This window comes from Geotrypetes seraphini, chromosome 18 (genome assembly GCF_902459505.1).
Source record: "Geotrypetes seraphini chromosome 18, aGeoSer1.1, whole genome shotgun sequence".
Classification (NCBI taxonomy): Eukaryota; Metazoa; Chordata; class Amphibia; order Gymnophiona; family Dermophiidae; genus Geotrypetes; species Geotrypetes seraphini.
In genome coordinates, this window is record NC_047101.1 from 47,165,240 (window position 1) to 47,183,569 (window position 18,330).

At 43.3% G+C, this 18,330-nt stretch overlaps 1 protein-coding gene across 1 annotated transcript in view; it reads left to right on the forward strand.

Moving 5' to 3' along the window:
• The first annotated feature begins 202 nt into the window (after positions 1–202).
• LTC4S (leukotriene C4 synthase) overlaps positions 203–18,330 on the forward strand; it is a 59,747-nt gene continuing 41,619 nt past the window's right edge. The window contains exon 1 of the mRNA XM_033927735.1: positions 203–267. Coding sequence (XP_033783626.1) covers positions 210–267 — 58 coding nt within the window. The 5' untranslated portion in view covers positions 203–209. The remainder of the gene's footprint in view (positions 268–18,330) is intronic.

Here is an 18,330-nt window from a genome sequence, read left to right on the forward strand (position 1 = left end):
TAAAAATGTGACTAGATAAAAGCCAGCGCTCCCTTTATCTTTATTCACTGCCTGAAAGGCAGCTGGTTGTGTACTTGAAGGGGTGGGGAGAGGAGGGGAGGGCAGAGGTACCGAAGGTGGTTCCTGGAGGAGGGTCCTAGCCCCAGTGCTGTAGCTTCTATTTGTGCCTCCAGAGGACTCCCCCCACCCCCAGTTCCATCGAGTGCAATATGTTGGAGCAGGTTGCTCTTCTGGCTGCTGTCACGGTGCTCGGGGTCCTGGAGCAAGGTAAAGGACTGCACACAAAATGCTCGTCACTGTTTTAACTCTAGTGCTAAGTTCTGTTCTGGCTGAACCGATTGAAGAAAATAGGAACCGAGTTTCTATTCATTTTCAAAGCATACGTTGAATATACTATTTATAACCTGGGATGGCAGTCCATCTATTTGCGTTTATCACTGCCCATAATTTTATTGCTCAGGGGAAATGGGCAGTTTGATTTGACACAAAACCAAGTTGTGTGTGTTGGGGGGGGGGGGGGGAAATATGGATCTCAACCACACAGCCTTAAAAATCTGCTTCCCTCGGTTTTGACAGCTGTGGTTTGTGATTTCAGTTTCTCTGATGGGCCTCTAAATGAAATGGGGATCTCGTGGACCCCATGGACCTCAGCCATGGCATGGGGTCTACAAGGATCCTTATTTTAATTCCCATGGACCTCATGAATCCCGCTCAACCCACATATCCTCATCATACCACCTCTAGCGGGATCCATGAGGTCCACAGAATGAGCGGGATCCATGGGGGAAGGTTCCACATGAGTTAAAACAAGGATCCCTGGGGACCCCCCACACCATGCACTTTTAGTTGCGTGGGGTCCATGTTTTAACTTGTACCCTTGCTGGGTTTTTTTCTGTTTGTGGTTGGGATTGCTGGTGCTGAATACTGTGTGAATTTCCTAGCTCTCACTTTTGTTGTGTCCAGCTTTTCTGCACCCCAGTGCACAAAATGCCTTCTACCTGGGGGGCCCCACAGCGCTAAGTGCAGAACCGTAACCTCACAGATCCCGCTCAGATTTTTAAGGACGTGTGGTTGAGGTCCGCGTTTTACCCCCTCCCTGTGTGTTGTCATTTTTCTTTGAGGTGTAGCATCAATAATCTGGCATGTCTTTTTTTTTTTTTTTTTCCCTTCTTTTGGTTGCTTGATTTTAGTTTTACAGGAAATAAGAAAAATTGATAAAAGTAAAATTTGAGGAGATTCTGAATGGTACTTTTAGGCTAAAATCTGAAAGTGTTTTAGCATGTAGTTAATGGGGATTGTAGTGTAAAGTTAAATAGTCAAAACAACCGCGTTTACAATAATAATAACAGTTTATATACCTCTGGACCGTGAAGTTCTATGCGGTTTACAAAAGAATAAAAGAAGGTACAAATTGATTGAACTTAAAAGAGGTGAAAGCAAGTGGTTGATAGGTCAAGAGAACCATTAATGAGAAGAGAGATGTACGGGTCAACTGTCTAGATATTTCAGGAACAGATGTGTTTTTAGGCGCTTCCTGAATTCCTCATAAGTAGTGGGCGAGAGCAATTATTCTAGATCTTTACCCCATAATGCTGCCTGATGTGAGAGAAGGTGTTTTTTCAGTTTACAACCTCTAACTCAGGGGGAAATGCAGTTCGAGTGTGAGCTTCTCTTGTGTCTGTTGGCTGAGAAGGAGAAAAGGTCAGTTATGTATTTAGGGGCTAGTCTGTATAGTACTTTAAAGCAGAGGCAGGCGAACTGAAACTTTACGCGTGCTTCCATCGGTAGCCAGTGCAACTGCCAGTAGTAAGGTGTCACGTGATCAAATTTCTTTGGCCCGAAGATTAGTCTGACCGCTGCATTTTACATTAATTGTAAACGTCGCATATTCTTTTGGGAAATTGCTAGATAGGCGATGTTGCAGTCGTCCAGTTGACTTAGAACCAGTGTTCTGAATGCTGCTGTATCAAAATATGATTTAATGAAGAAACCCTTTCTGATTAAGGAGTCCACCTGGTCTTTCATGGTTAGGCATTCATACATGGTTACACCCAGTATCTTCATGGTAGACTGAATAGGGTGACTAAGTTTAGTGGTGTTTTGATGTCAAGCGGATGTGGTGAAGCAACGAAAAATTTTTTGTTGTTGTTTTTTCTGAGTTAATGGTATTTTCCTACTGGAGCATCAGGGAGTGATATGATTCGATTTGTCCCATTGAATCGATTCGAGAGTTTGGTTTTTGTTGTTTTTTTTTAATTATTCAATTCTCTTTCAATGACACATCTTTTTAAGTTAAACATTTTATTTTAGCAAGGCAATATTATGTCAGATAGGAACATACAATTAGAGAATGACACGGGGACAAATTTTTCCCCGAACCCTGCAGGAACTCAATTTCCCCATCCCGTCCCCACAAGTTTTGTTGCTGTCCCTGTCCCATTCCTGTAAGCTCTGCTTTAACCGCACAAGCCTTGAGCACTTATGATTTTAAAGTGTTTGAGGCTTGTGCAGATGAGGACGGAGCTTTCAGGGATGGGGCAGAGACAGGAAAAGAACTTGTGGGGACGGCAAAACGAGTTCTGACGGGGTAAAATTTGTCCCTGTGTCATTCTCTACATACAATCTATAACATAGCTTTAAAATTAGCTAGAAACATGGATTAATGGGTCCTATTTACTAAGGCGCGCCTTAGTAAAAAGACCCCTCAATGAATTACATTTACCAGTTCTTATGTAGAAATATTAATTTGTCAGCTGTGGCTGGTTTTAGACAACTCCGCTGAGCAGCAATTATTTGCTCTGTTTTCTAACACACATAACTTTTACAGCACAAAAAAGGAGGAGTTAGGTGAATAGGGGTTAAAAATATATATTGATTTAACTTTCACATTTCTGGACATATGTTTGCACTCCAGTGTCTTAGTCTCTTCCTCCCTTCCCTCCACCACCATGTCCAACATTCCTCCCTCTTGCATCCCTTTCTATCTGTTCCACCCGTATCTCTCCACCACAACATCCAATATTTCTCCCTCTTTCTTCCTTTCCCTTTGTGCACCATCTCTTCCCCTCTACTCCATGCACCTGTGTCCAACCATTCTCCCTTTCTCTTCCCTCTCCCACTGGGCGTCATTTCTCTTATTTATTTGGATTTATATCCCGTCCTACTAGAAGAGCTCAGAATGGGTTACAAGTTTACATACATAAGACATAACAGGTTATCATAATAAAAACATAGTAACATAGTAAATGACAGCAGATAAAGACCAGAGTGGTCCATCCAGTCTGCCCAACCATACATGCTCCATAAATTAATTTAGTTTAAATGGTCCTTTTTCTTAGATATTTCTGGGCCAGAAACCCAGAGCCAATAGTGTACTTAGGTTCCATCTATTGGAGTCTCCATCCAAGCTCACTCCAGCCCATCTTAACCATCCCAGCCATCGAAACCCTCCCCAGCCCATCCTCAACTGAATGTCCATATAAGGAACACAGGCCGTGCAAGCCTGCCCAGTACTGGCCTTAGTTCCTTCAATATACCCATTACTTTCTGATTAGAGATCCTCTGTGTTCATCCCATGAACTCTGTCATCGTCGTCTTCTCCACCACCTCCCTTAGGAGCGCATTCCACACATCAACCACCTAACATTACTCTTGAATCTACCACCTCTCAACCTCAAATTATGCCTTCTGGTTTTACCATTTTTCTTTGGAATAGATTTTGTTCTACATTAATACCTTTGAAGTATTTGAATGTCTGAATTATATCTCCCCTGTCCTGTCTTTCCTCTAGGGTATACATATTCAGGGCTTCTAGTCTCTCCTCATACGTCTTCTGGCACAAACCTCCTACCATTTTTGTCGCCTTCCTCTGGACTGCTTCAAGTCTTTTTATGTCGTTCGCCAGATACGGTCTCCAAAACTGAACACAATACTCCCAAGTGGGGCCTCACCATTGACCTTTACAGGAGCATCAAAACCTTTTTTCTTTTATTGGTCATTCATCCTTCTGGCAACAGCCACTGTCTTGGCACACTGTTTCTTCTTAATAAAGTATAGTAATGTAGAGCTTGACAGTACATTTAGATCATGACATAATAGGACAATACATAGGAGAGCATGATAGTACTAAAAAAGCATGGCAATACTTAATAGGATATGACAGGACCTCATACAGCATGGGGTGATGATGTTATGAGTTTGGTATGACATTGCGGTAACTCAACTATGCTCAGCCTGGAGATAAGTGGATGAGCAGTAAAAGGTTTACCATCCACTGGTTGATGAAAGGCAGTAATAGCACTGAGATGGACTCTTAATGCAGTGGTTCCCAACCCTGTTCTGGAGGACCACCAGCCATCACTTCTAGTTTAAAGCCCTCTTCAGTAGCCTACCACCAAAGACACTTCTTCCCATCTTTGATAGATGTATACCATCCCTGCTCAGCAGCCCTTGGAAAATCATCCCATGGTCCAGGAAGCCAAAATGCTCTTGATGATACCATCCACGTAGCCACGCATTCATTTCCAGGATGCGTGCTTCTCCGACCTAGCCCTTACCCTCGACAGGGAGGATGGATGAGAATGCCACCTGCACACCTGACTGCTTACTTCTCTCCTAGAGCCATAAAGTCACTTTTGATATGTTCGCAGGGATACCTGGCAGTATAATTAGTGTCAATGTGGATGAGCAGCATCTGATAATAGTCATCAGGCTTGATGAGTCTTGGAAATCTCTCCGTAACACCTTGGATTTTGGCACCATGCAAGTAGCATACTTCCTGGGACATCATGTCTGGTCTGCAGATGGACGCTTCTGTACCTCTCAGAAGGGAATCACCAACCACCACTACCTTATGCCTCTTAGTGGTCATGGAGCCAGCAATTTTGGGGATTTCAAGCTTTGGTCCTTCCTCTCCCCTGGGATGCTTTCATCTCCACTTCCAGGGCAACATACAGGTTCTTCAGTTCAAGGGCGGGCAAAGTCACTACCAATCTTGCAGGGTTCTGTAATCTGGGCCCTGCTGTATTCCCTTAGCCACAGCCTCTTCTTCCTTACTACCAGAAACCTTAGATGCCTCGTGAACAATTTAATTGATGTACCTCTCATTCTCATGAATGCCACCTCCTCTCTGTTCCTCTACTTCCTTCATGAGGGATTCAAGCTGAAGACAGCTTGCACACGGAACCACTCCCTCTGCCTGGGTAACATTTTCTGTCTGCACAGACAGAAGCTGTAACCTGAGTAACAGCTTTGGTGACACAATGTTTCCCAGCCATACTGTGGTTGCAAAAGTACTTACACCTTAAGACACCCTCCCCCCCCCCCCGAAAAATTATACCAAAGCAATGCCCTGTTCCTGGTTGGCTAGAGAGCCAAAAAAGCTCTGACTTGGGGTGGTCAGGATGGAATTAACCTCAAGGGTCACTTGTGGAGTCTGATCTCTAAAAAAGTCATCAGAGTTTAGTCTCAAACTAAGACTGAAACCAGCCAGAGGTCTCTGCTCAAAGAACGCTTTCAGTTAGGGTGAGAGGATTCACACCACCATGAAGTATAGTGTGCTTGGACCTAACTTGAGTTTTCGAGGCCTCTCTCCCACTTACTGCTCCCTAAAGTCTCAAAAAGGTCCTAAACAGATCCAAAGAAGACTTTTAGTCAACAGCTCTCTCCTCAAGCAAATACATGCAAATTATATATGCAGTTCACAGGTTGCTGTGAAAACTATCTTCAATGCTGAGCCTCTACAACCTCTTTTTTAGAACCAGGCTTACTGAGGGTTAGGCACCAGGCCAGCATTCCTCCCCTCAAGGGTCACCTATGCAGTCTGATCTCTAACAAAGTCCTCAGAGTACAGATATTGGTGGGAGTTCTAGCCTTACATAAGTTAATTTCTCACAAACCCAATAAGTCTTAGTTGAATTTTCTTCACAATTGTAAGCATAACTGTCAAAAATTAGCTTCCATTTTTTTATGCTCGGTATAATGAAATTCAGCCATATTAATACAGGACAAGACTGAAACACAATACATAAATAAAGGTTGTTAACTAAAGGAAAAAGAAAACCATTACAAAGATATTTATCATCATCCTGGCAATCAGGTAGCGAACCACCAAATTAAACTACAAAACACACACTTTTTTCATTCCCCCAACCTGTGGACAGGACAAGTTCATGCCCCCTTCCTAACTCTCTCCCTTCTTTCCTTTCTTCCTTCTGTAATCCAGGTTCTTGCATCTCTTTCACCCCCCTCCTTCCAGGGCAGATGATTCTGGCATAGGCCTACTCCTTATCCTTCTATCCAGATGCACAGGTCCCTTCCTCCTTTCCCTACCCCACACCGACCTGCAGTACCTCTCATTCTCTTCCTCCCCCCTGCCCCCTCCAAACTTCACCCATCACAATGCCCATGCCCCTCCCTCCCCTTCCTCCCAGCCCATGGTCATGGTTTCTATCCCTCTCCACTATATTTTGGGTAAGTCCCACCTGGGCCTGTTGAAGTACCTGGTGGTCCAGAGTTCTGAGAGTAGCATTCAGGTCTCCCACCTTCCCAAACCCCCTATTTTATATTTTTGAAATGTGTTTATTTTTACCGTTTATGATGTGAATTTGCTGGTGGTGGTCATCTTGAATTTTTATCTATCTTTTTTCTAAGCATGATTTCTTGTCTCGTAACCCCTCGATTTTGCTGAAAATTGGGATGGATTCCTCAGCCCCTAATCTGTAAACTACATGTGTGGATTGCGCCAGATTGGTGCCAGGACAGGGTCCATGTACTGCGTGCCACAGCACACTGAGGGGAGGGGCGGGAGCTTTGGGCTTTGCCTCCTCCGGGTCCTGGAGAGCCAGCCTGGGTTCGAGAGATGGGAAAAAATTCTCGACCAGGGGGCCATGCTGGACACTAGCTTCAAACGTCTGCGTACCAAGTCTGGGGATTCTTGGTGCAGCTTGGGCACCTCAGCAGAACCCAGCAGTGGCCACAGGGTATGAATTTTCCCTAGGTTTCATTTGGCTCCTCTGGAGAATGTACACTTCAAACCCAGCTCATTTCACACAGCTGGCGGGCGCATCGCCTTTCTTAAGGCCAGTCGCTCTCCTGCTACGTCTGATCTGGACTGCATTGTTTGTCTTACAGATATTATACCTATCCTGTCTCCTGATACTGTTTCTATTTTGGATCCGGCTGTCTTAGAGAGTCTGGATTTGGGTGAGAAGTAGAGAATGACACGATGACAAAATTCATCACCGTCCCCGTCCCCGCGGATAACCGCAGTAAACCATCTTCATGTCATTCTTTAAGGAAAGAGGGAAGAATCAGAGTATGAATGGCCACACCACTGACCCGCAAGCTTTGCTTTGAAGAATGCTGGTGTAGAAGGACCGAGGTTGAAACATGCACTACAGAATGACAGTCTCTGGTATCCAGAGCAGATATTGTGATGTCATAATGCCTCATTCCACCAGTGCCTAAGAACCAATCACATCAGTGATGTCACAATAGCTTCATTATCCTTGGCTCCCATAAGAATCAGAGTATGAATGGCCACAACCACTGACCCTCAAGCTTTGCTTTGAAGAATGCTGGTGTAGAAGGATTGGAAGTTGAAATAGACACTAGAAAATGGCATGGGATTATTTCCCGCGGTTATCTGCGGGGACGGGAACGGTGACAAATTTTATCACCATGTCATTCTCTAGTGAGAAGTCTGCCATCGGCACACTTTTTAAGTCTTCGTCCACCATTTCATTGCCGATGACCTGAAAGAGTTTAAATTGGACTCTCAACCTTCTACGTCTCGGTGTTCGGTCATGGATTGTTCTAATGTGTTCTTTTTTTCCGTCCCACCTGCAGCTTCTCAGTCTGGTGATGGGACAGTGGGGTACCCCAGACAGCTCTTTCCAATTCTCTAAAGCTATGGCTAAGTTTTATCCACTGGCTTCTGATTTTCAGCAGCTTTTTGAGTAGACAGAGATGCATTCCACTGTGGCGCAGGTTACCAGGTGCACGGCCCTCCCTTGTGATGGGGGTGTAATTCTTAAAAATGCCCAGGATTGCAGTGTGGACATTCTCTTGGAAGAGCTTTACAAGGGCTGTGGGCTTAGGGTTTGAAGGCTGAAGTGGCAGCCTCATTTATGGCATGTGCTTGTCACACAAGATTACATGGGGTCCCTCTCTGTTTTATCGGGAGTGGGTTCGAATATCCTCGGATCAATGGGTATTGGACATCAGACAGGAGAGGCACAAAGTAATCTAAGCTGCAAGGTATAGGTGGGATATAAGATTTTTAAATATATGTTGATTGTAAGTAACATACTATGCCAAAATATGTATTTTAATATTTTTGCCACTGTAACTTCCGTGCCTACTTCTGGCTTATTTTTGCTATAAGCCACATTGGTTGAATTTCTTCGAAAAGACGGTAAATAAACAAATGGATTCAATCTACATTTTTAAGCTGTTAAGTCAGATTTGAATTATGGATTAAGAACTGATTGAAAGACAGAATACAAGGTGTAGGTTTAAATGGTCAATATTCTCAATGGAGAAGGGTAAATAGTGGGGTTCCCCAGAGTTCTATGGTGGGACTGCTGCTTTTTAACATATTTATCAAAGATCTAGAGATGGGAATAACAAGTGAGAAAATTAAATTTGCTGTGACACAAAGTTGTTAAATCGCAAGAGGATTGTGAAAAATTGCAAAAGGACATTGTGAGACTGGAAGACTGGGCAACAAAATGACAGGCATTTAATGTGAGCAAGTGCAAAGTGATGTATGCGGAAAAGAGGAACCCAAGCTATAGCTAGGTGATGCTGGGTTCTATGTTGGGAGTCACTGCCCAGGAAAAGGATCTAGGTTTCATTGTTGAGGATACATTGAAACCCTCGGCTCAATGTGCGGCAGTGGCTAAGAAAGCAAATAGAATGTTAGGAATTATCAGGAAAGGAATGGAAAACAAAGATGAAAATATTATAATGCCCTTGCTCTATGGTACAGCTGCAACTTGAATGCTGTGTGCAATTCTGGTTGCCGTATCTCAAAAAAGATATACTGGAATTAGAAAAGGTACAGAGAAGGGCGACGAAAATGATAAAAGGTTTGGGACGACTTCCCCATGAGGAGAGGCTAAAGCAGCTGGAGAAGAGATGGCCCAGGGGTGATAGGATAGAGGTCTATAAAATACTGACTGGAGTAGAAAGGGTAGATGTGAATCATTGGTTCACTCTTTTTCCAAAAATACTAGGACTAGGGGGCATGCGATGAAGCTATGCGATGAAGCTACTAAGTAGTAGATTTAAAACAAACCGGAGAAAATATTTCTTCATATAACGTATAATTAAACTCTGGAATTCATTGCTGGAGAATGTAGTGAAATCAGTTAGTTTAGTGAGGTTTAAAAAAAAGGCTTGATAATTTCTTAAGAGAAATCCATAGGCTATTATTGAGATGGCTTGGGGAGATTCTTAGGATAAGCAGCATAGAATAAGTTTTACTACTTGGGGATCTAGCTAGGAACTTGAGACCTGGGTTGGCCACTGTTGGAAACAGGATACTGGGCTTGATGAACCTTCGGTCTGTCCCAGTATGACAATTCTTATGTTCTTATGAGTAAATAGAGAGGCAGAGAAGATTGGATAAAAAAGAAAAAAATGGAAAATAAAGAGACACTGGAAAAGGAGGTGGGATAATCTAATATAATAAAATGGTAAGCCGCGCATGCGCACTTCCTAAGTGTGTGCCGGTTTTCTGTGAGCTGTAGCAACACATAGGAAGTGCGCATGCGCGGCTTACGATTCTTTGAAAGATGCGGCGGTGGCTACTCTCACGATCCCCGCCTGCGTCGGACTTCCGACGCAAGCGGGGATCATGAGAGGAGCCACCGCTGCGCCTTTCAACTAAAAAAAACCCAAAAAACAAGGTGGATGTCGGCCCGATGGCTGGAGTTCACCGCTGAGTCCGGTGAGGAGTGCTTCCCTCAACAGGAACCGTCGGGTCTAATTCAAATACTCCCGGCAGGTCGGGAGGGGGCGGAGCAGGCTCGCACGCCTGGCAGGGACCGGACAGGAACTAGACTCCCTGCAGGAGCCAGCCTGATGGCTGGAGATCACCGGACTGGACAGGGGGAGCAGGTAAGGGGGTGCTGCAGTTCAGGAGGAGCAGGGAAGAGGTGATTCTGGACAGGGGGGGGAGGTAACAGGAAGGGAGGCCTACTGCTGGATAGGGGAAGCAGGGAAGAGGTGCTGCTAGACAGGGGGGGGAGGTAAAAGGAAGGGAGAAGGGCTCCTGCAAAGGAGAAGAGCTACTGCTGGATATGGGGAGCTGGAAATGGGGTGATGCTGAACAGGGGAAGGGCTACTGCTATATAGGGGGAGCAGGGAATGGGTGGGGGTGCTGCTGGACAGGGGGAGATAAAAGGAGAAGGGCTACTGCTATATGGGGGGAGCAGGGAAAGGGGGGGGGAGGTGTTGCTGGACAGGGAGGAGGTAAAAGTAAGGGAGAAGGGCTGCTAGCACCCGTTAATGTAACGGGCTAAACAACTAGTATAGAATAAATTGTTAAGGAAACTGATCAATGCAATTAGAAAAAAAAAAAAAATGTCCAGACAACAAAGGCTGGAAAAGGCAGACAGAACATGGTCCCACTTCTTACCAATACTTCTCACCAGACTTCAACAAACTCTACAACAAATATAGCCACGCAACTAGCGACCTCAATCACTGCCCCTCATACCTATTGAAAGCCTCCAGTACACTATTTCACACTCTACTCTTTGCAATGGATACAAACCCTACTAACTGATGGCCTTTTCCCACAAGATCTCAGCAAAATCATCATCACTCCAATCCTGAAAGACCCCAAAGGAGAAACTGACCAACCATCCAACTACAGACCAATAGCCTCAATACCACTCTATGTCAAACTAATGGAAAGCCTCGTAGCCAAAGTCCTAAACTCATACCTAGAGAACCACAACCTACTCCACCCAACACAATCAGGCTTCAGAACCAACCACAGCACTGAGACCCTACTTGGCTTGCTCATGGACACCGCCAGACAACACCTCAGCACAGGCAAAAAAATGCTAATTATCCAACTAGATCTCTCTGCAGCCATTGACCTGGTAGAACATAACATTCTTCTACAGATACTGGACTCAATAGGAATCAGTGGTAAGGTACAATCATGGTTTAAAGGATTCCTACAATCCAGAACATACAGAGTTAAACAAAGAAAAATCTGAGCCATGGTCTAACCCCTGCGGAGTACCCCAAGGATCACTTCTTTCTCCCACACTCTTCAACCTATATATTGCCTCCTACCTAGACAAACAAGGTCTAACCTCCTACAGCTATGTAGACGACATCACCATTCTCCTTCCGTTCAACTAACCAGCACCATCCATGACGGACAAAATACACAGAACACTTGAAACAATAGCAACATGGATGAAAGCCCACAAACTAAAACTAAATCCGGACAAAACAAACTTCATCCTACTTGAAACTAACAAAACCCCAACCGTAACAAGCCTTGTCATAAACTCTACAACATACCACATCCAACCCACTTTAAAACTCCTGGGAGTGCTAATAGACAGAGACTGTACAATGCAGCCACAAATCAACAATACAATAAAAAAAATCATCGCGGACATGAGAAACCTGAGGCAAATCAGAAAATTCTTCGACAGAAAAGAATTCCAACTCTTGGTACAATCCCTAATCCTAGGTCTAATAGACTACTGCAAAATATATCTCCCATGCACAGCAACCATGATAAAACAATTACAAACAATACAAAACACAGCCCTAAGACTGGTCTACTCACTGAAGAAATATGACCACATCAGAGGCATACCACGACTCACATTGGCTCCCAATACAAGCGAGAATACACTTCAAATTTTACTGCCTACTATTTAAAGCAATAAACAGAGACAGCCCAGCCTATTGGAACAATCGACTAGTTCAATCCACCTCAACCAGTCATAGGAGAACCCACGCATCATTCACACACCCTCAATCAAAAATGTCAAAAGAAAAAAACTGTACGACAACCTCCTAGCCACTCAAGCTGCAAAACTCGACCCACAACTCTACAACCCATTGACCACGACCACAAACTACAAAACCTTCAAAAAAGAAATAAAAACCCTTCTATTCATAAAACACATAAAACTGAATCACCTGCAACTACATATGAACTTCTAATATCATGCCAACTCAGATGTAATCCTTAACAACTCTAAGAAATTACATTACATTAGTGACTTCTATTCCGCCCGTACCTTGCAGTTCTAGTCGGATTACAAAAGAAGCTAACTGGACAATTCCAGGAACTTTACAATTTAGGATTACAAAAGAAGATAACTGGACATTTCCAGGAGTTAAGATATCTGGATAAATTTTTTGAATAGCAGGGTTTTGATTTCTTTTCAAAATGATTTGAAGTCGCTCGTCAGCAAGTCGGAGATGGAGTGGTCAAGTTTTGCTGTTTGTGTCGCTAGTAGGTTGTCAAACATCTTCTTGCGCTGAGTACCTTTGAATGGGGGGTAGATAAATGGGGTCTGAGTTCTCCTTTGTCTAGTTGTAAGGTTCCGATTTAGGCGATTGTTTAGGTAAGTGGGGGCAGTGCCATTTATTGCTTTGAATAATAGACAGTATAATTTGAATTGAATTTGTGCTTGTTTAGGTAACCAGTGTGAGTCTAGGTAGGCAGTGGTGATATGGTCAAATTTGCTTAGTGAGTAGATCAATCTGAGGGCTGTGTTTTGTACAGTCTGTACATCAGTTTGCATAGAGAAATCACTGATTCCAAGTGTTTACAGAGAAAATCGCTGATTCCCAGCACTTTATTCACCATGTGTCGCCTCTCTTTGAGGAACAGGCCAGGTCTCCCACCATGTTATTCACAGTTTCACCATATTCACGATGGTATTTAATAGAAAGCAGCGAATAACATATGAAAAAGTTATTTGCGGTTTTTCTGTATTTGCGGTTCTGTTAATCTCCTATCACAGCAAATATGGAGGGAGAAGTGTATTTCTATTTCTAGTTTGTGGTCACTATATATTTGGTAAGTGCCTGATTGTTTTCTGAATGTGTACCTGAGCATTTAGTTTCTATATAGGGATCTTTAGTAAACTACTGTAACTTGTTGGAGTTTTTCCAGTAGAAGCTGCATTGATGATATTTTAGGGCCCACTACAATATTTACAATTTCCTTGGTAGATGTGTGATACAATTTGTGTGATTTTCCTAGCTGGCTCTCTCCACAGGAGCAGGGCTGGTCATGTCACAAGTTTGGTTGTTTTTTTTTAAGGGAAGATTGCTTCTTTTTTTGCCATAGCTTCCAAGAGAAAGCACAGGTCTGAAACATTGGGGGGTAGGCCTGGGTCTCCTCGTGACACAAACAAAGTTGAGCAGTTTGCTGAAAGCCTCTGACTAATCTCTATTGCTTAGTCTTGATATACACTGACGGCTGAATTTCTTCAAAAAGTTGGTAAATCAATAAATTGTCAGGAATAAAAAAACATCAAACTACATGCCTCTGCCATGGTCCACGTGTGGCCATGGCTGCTTCAGGACTGCCATTAATAATCGGAGGAATAATTTGAACTGTATTGATTTAAAAAAAACTATCAATCAGTGTATCTAATACATCTTACTGTACTCGACCACCATCAATTTTCTAAGTAAAACTGTTGTGCTGACCTCCCATCACCCCCTGACTACAGAAGAAATTATGAAATACAGTCCAGGAGGGAGCAACACTTAATGGCGAGCGTCACAGGTCGCTTATCCGACTCAGGTTAAAAAGAAGAAGCAAAGAATGCTTGTACTTGAAAGATGCCATCTAGTGCTTCTTTTTTAACTATACACAGGAAGCAGTCTATAGCCACAAGATTTAAAAATATAACTAAAAGGCAGAGCTCCAGATCCCACAGAATTGTTGCTGCCTAGCAATATATTACTAGACTGAAAATGAATGCTAACTCCTGGCACTGGGTTGCTGGACCACTTGGAGAGGATGCAAGAATTCTAACCCACTTATTTCAGCCTGTTAATGTGTATATAATGGCCTGAATGGCAAAGGAGCTTCATGTCAGATATACAGTATACCTATCAAAAACTGTATATAAGATACAAAAATACCAAAATTGAATATCCCTTGTTTAAGAGTGAAATCAAACAATATTCAATCCACAGAGATAACCAATCTCAAGTGTCTGCAGTCAGACCTCAGAGCAAATCATGAGGAAAAACTCAACGCAGACTATCATTGATCGTTTTTTGTCTTGGTTTTACCAAGTGCTATATACTTATATTTATAGTTGAAGTGAAATAGACACTTGAGATTGGTTATCTCTGTGGATTGAATATTGTTTGATTTCACTCTTAAACAAGGGATATTCAATTTTTGGTATTTTTGTACCAGATATACAATATAAATAGGGGTAGAATTCCAGGCTTCTGGTTCCATGTTGGGTGGTGGGAGGTCAAACTTTCAAGACCCTACCTCAGTGGAAGCAGGTCCTTCCCCCTCCCCTCCCCAACAGAAAGTCCAAAATGTCAGTCTGGTTTAGATAAAGCATAGTTTTATTGAAGTAACATCTCCAGTGATTTGTTTTTCTTCTCTTTTTTGTTTGCCATCTGCTTCCTCCTTGCCTGTTTTCTCAGTATCTTCCAGGAATCCACTTGAAATACGAGTGATTCTGATAACACACGATTGCACACGATGTTTCGTTGTAACTTTATTCACCAAACCCGTTTACTCATTTGTCCGATATCAACTCTCCAAAAGATTTCCAGCGTGATATGATAATGGAAGATACTAATTAAAACACTTTGATTAACAATTAAGGATGTTTAGATAGAAGTTTTAGTATTGTGGGGGAACAGTTTTCATTGCTGCTGTGAATATGTTCACTATATGGTGCTATGATATTAAGGTATTTGTATAATTAATGAATTAAGAATTTATATCTTTTACAATTGAGCAAATTTATATGTGTTTAAGGTCTTAGCTTCTCTTTTGTGTTGGAGTATAGAAATCACTGAAGCTAATTATTTGTATAATTGTCCCTTTCTATTTTTTAATTAATGAATATGTATGAGACAGATTTCCATACCTGCCACCTCCATTATATGCAAATATGTCTTCTATATTACTTAAGGATATCCTACAAAAACCAACTGGCTTGTGTTCCTCCAGGACACATTTCAGAATATTTGCTGTATACCATAAGAAAACTAGCCTAGGGCAGGGGAAAGGAAGAAATTTGAAAAATGTAGATATAAATGTATAAAAACCAAACACACTTACTTTATTCTGTTCAATTTAATTTAAACTTACTATAGAGGCTGACTGAGTTTGTTACAGTGCCAAAACTGACCTAAAATCCACTCTCTACCTGGTTTCAGTTTTGACTATGGCCATGGTTTGGCAAAAACTGTGTTTTTGGTAGAAACTGAAAATCTGTGCTTTGCCCTGTGTGTGTCTTTCTTTCTTTCTCTCTCTCTTGTAGAATCACCCCTAAGGCATATCTTACAATCCATGATGAATTTAGGAAGTTGGTTGGCTGGACTGAGAACTTTTCAGTAGTGATCCCCAGGCATTTTTGCTTATGCTGGTTCTGTTCACAAAATGGCTGGCATAACCTTCAGTGGCAATCTCACAAGACTACCACTAGAGGTCACAGAAGTCATTATGAGAGTTGAAGCTGACAACTGAAGATCACATCTGCTTTGACTACACCACTAGACCACCAGGGATTGTAAGGTAGTTTAAAATAGGGGAGCTACTCTTTGCATTCTTTTTTTGTGTAATGTGACCTGAATTGGCCACTGTGGAAACAGAAGACTGGGTTAGATGGACCTATGGTCTGACTCAGTATGGCTTCTCTTATTTATTTATGCATATAATACAGTTATGATCTTGTATAGTAGTTTATATGGTAAATAGAGTGTTCCAAATAAATGATTTTAATGCAAAAGTTTAACAGGAATTTAAATTTGTAAATTTGGGATGAAATGCTCATTAGAAAATGGCCTTTGTGGAGATATGACATCAGCTATCACTCTAAATGTGGTGTGAACAATTTTATATTTTGTGTACAAAGTAAAAAATACACAAATCAAATGAAGGCTGCAAATGTATCCTTGGATGTTTATCATATACTCTGTTCTTCTTGGAACCTCAGAGAGCTGTGTGGTAGGCTAACACACACGAACAGACTTCCTCTCTGGTTTCTGTTTTTAATTTTTTTTATATATAAATTTTTTGTGTTTGTTATTTTTCAATTTATCTTTTATCTTTAATTTCTTTCTTCTTGTCTTATATATATATCTTCACACTTCATATATATATTTTTACTTATCTTCACACTTCATTTTGCAAACTATCTTCACACTTCACACTTCATTTTTATATATATTTTTACTTACCTTCACACTTCATTTTGCAAACTAGCATTTTCAAAAATACTCTGTTCACCCCTTCCAATGCGTTTCAATTGCTTTCATCAGGGACAGGGAGAGCTTTCAACATAATGTAACAGTGAAATACAGCAGAACTGGAGCAAACTAGAAGACGCAGCCTATCAAGGAGCGGTGCAGGGCTGGCCGGGAGCATGAAAAGCTCACTCCTGCATGCTGGCCCGGGTGCGCTGCTGGCCACTAGTGTTGAAATTGGCAGGAGGGGTTCAGCGCGGGATACACGCTGGACCACCAAGGAAAAGGTACTCGAGGGAGGAAGGGTGGTAATTGTTAGGGTTGGCCGGGACAGGAGACGGGAGGGATCCCTCCTGTCCTGGCCTACCACTAGGTAGTTTCAGTTAAGGGGAACTGCTGGCTGGGTTGGTTGGAAGGCAGAGGGGAATACGGGCCAATCAAGCCATTGTGACATCACTGATGAGGATGGTTCTTTTTAGTGGGAAGAGGATACAGGGAAGGAAAGTTGGACTGGGTGCAGAACCTGGCAGGGAGGGGGGACAGGGTATAGAGCTTGGTAGGGAGGGGGGGACAGTGTTCAGAGCCTGGCAGGGAAGGGGGCTTGGTTCAGAGCCTCATAAGGGAATGGGACTGAGTGCAGAGCCTTGCAGGGCAGGGAGGGAGGGGGGCTGGGTACAGAACTTGGCAGGGGAAGGTGTGAAGAAGGGGGACACTGGGTGCAAATCCTGGCAGGGCATGACACTTGACTATTAAGCCCCCATCTTATATTCAAGTCAACCAGGTGATATGATGGGGAGCTGTTGACCCGTGCAGATTTGCTAGCAAACGTGGGGAGCGCAGTTCGCATGTCATCAAGAGGAGCACTATGTGGGATCCCTCAACAGAGCACAATTGCACTTGCATTTGAGGGCCAAGCTGCAGGAGGAGTTTGCTCGGGAGGAGGAAGTGTCCTTCTTGGTGTCTAGCATTCATGCTAGTTTGCAAGAGTTACAACCAGCCAAGGACTACCAGAACATCCGGGGTAAATGGGAGAGGGAATTGCAGATTAATTTGGGATATTGGGATGTAGCCCGTACCTTGCGGGTGACCCCGTGTGCTTGGTTGTGGGAAACGTATTATAGATGACCTTACACGCCTATTACACTCGTACACAGTTGTATTACAGTGGGGGTCTCCCTACACACTGTGTTATAAATGTGGGATGGGGGGGGGGGACACACTTTGGGACATGCCTTTTGGTCCTGCCCCATTATCCAGCGCTTCTTGCATGTCAGGGTTAATTGGGAGAGCCTTGCGCAGTACCCCGGCCCACTTTGTCTTGGATTTGCCAGAGGCTTTTGGTCATTTGCCTAGGGGGCATCGGGCTCTGTGTAGGAAGATGAGCTTTACTGGCCAGGAAATGTATTCTTCAGTGCTGGACGGTCCCTGACCCATCCGGCATTTTGGCATTGGGGGAACCAGTTGCATCAGTTGGCCTTCTGGGAGGCACGAGATGCCGGAGGGGCTAGGAAGCGAAAGATGTTCTTGAATATCTGGGAGCCATATCTGCAAGCCTTGCATCCAAAGGGCCGCAGTGCAGTCTTAAGATGGATGTCCTAATTTGGGCACTCAGTTAGTCGGGCTGAGAGAGTAGTGGAGAGTACTGGTGGGGCGGGGTGGAGAATACCATTGGGGGGGATTGGGGAGGGGAGGTGGGGGTATTGCAAGGTTCTGGCACTTAGTCACGGATGGGATCAGTGGGAATAGGTGGGGGGAAGGGGTGGTGTGGCATCTTCGGGGCTTCGGAGTGCCTTTCCGCCCTCATTAATCTCACTCGCCCTATGTAGAGTAGGATGGGGGGGAGTTTGGTTGATGTTACTCTTCTTCTGTACATGCTTGTTG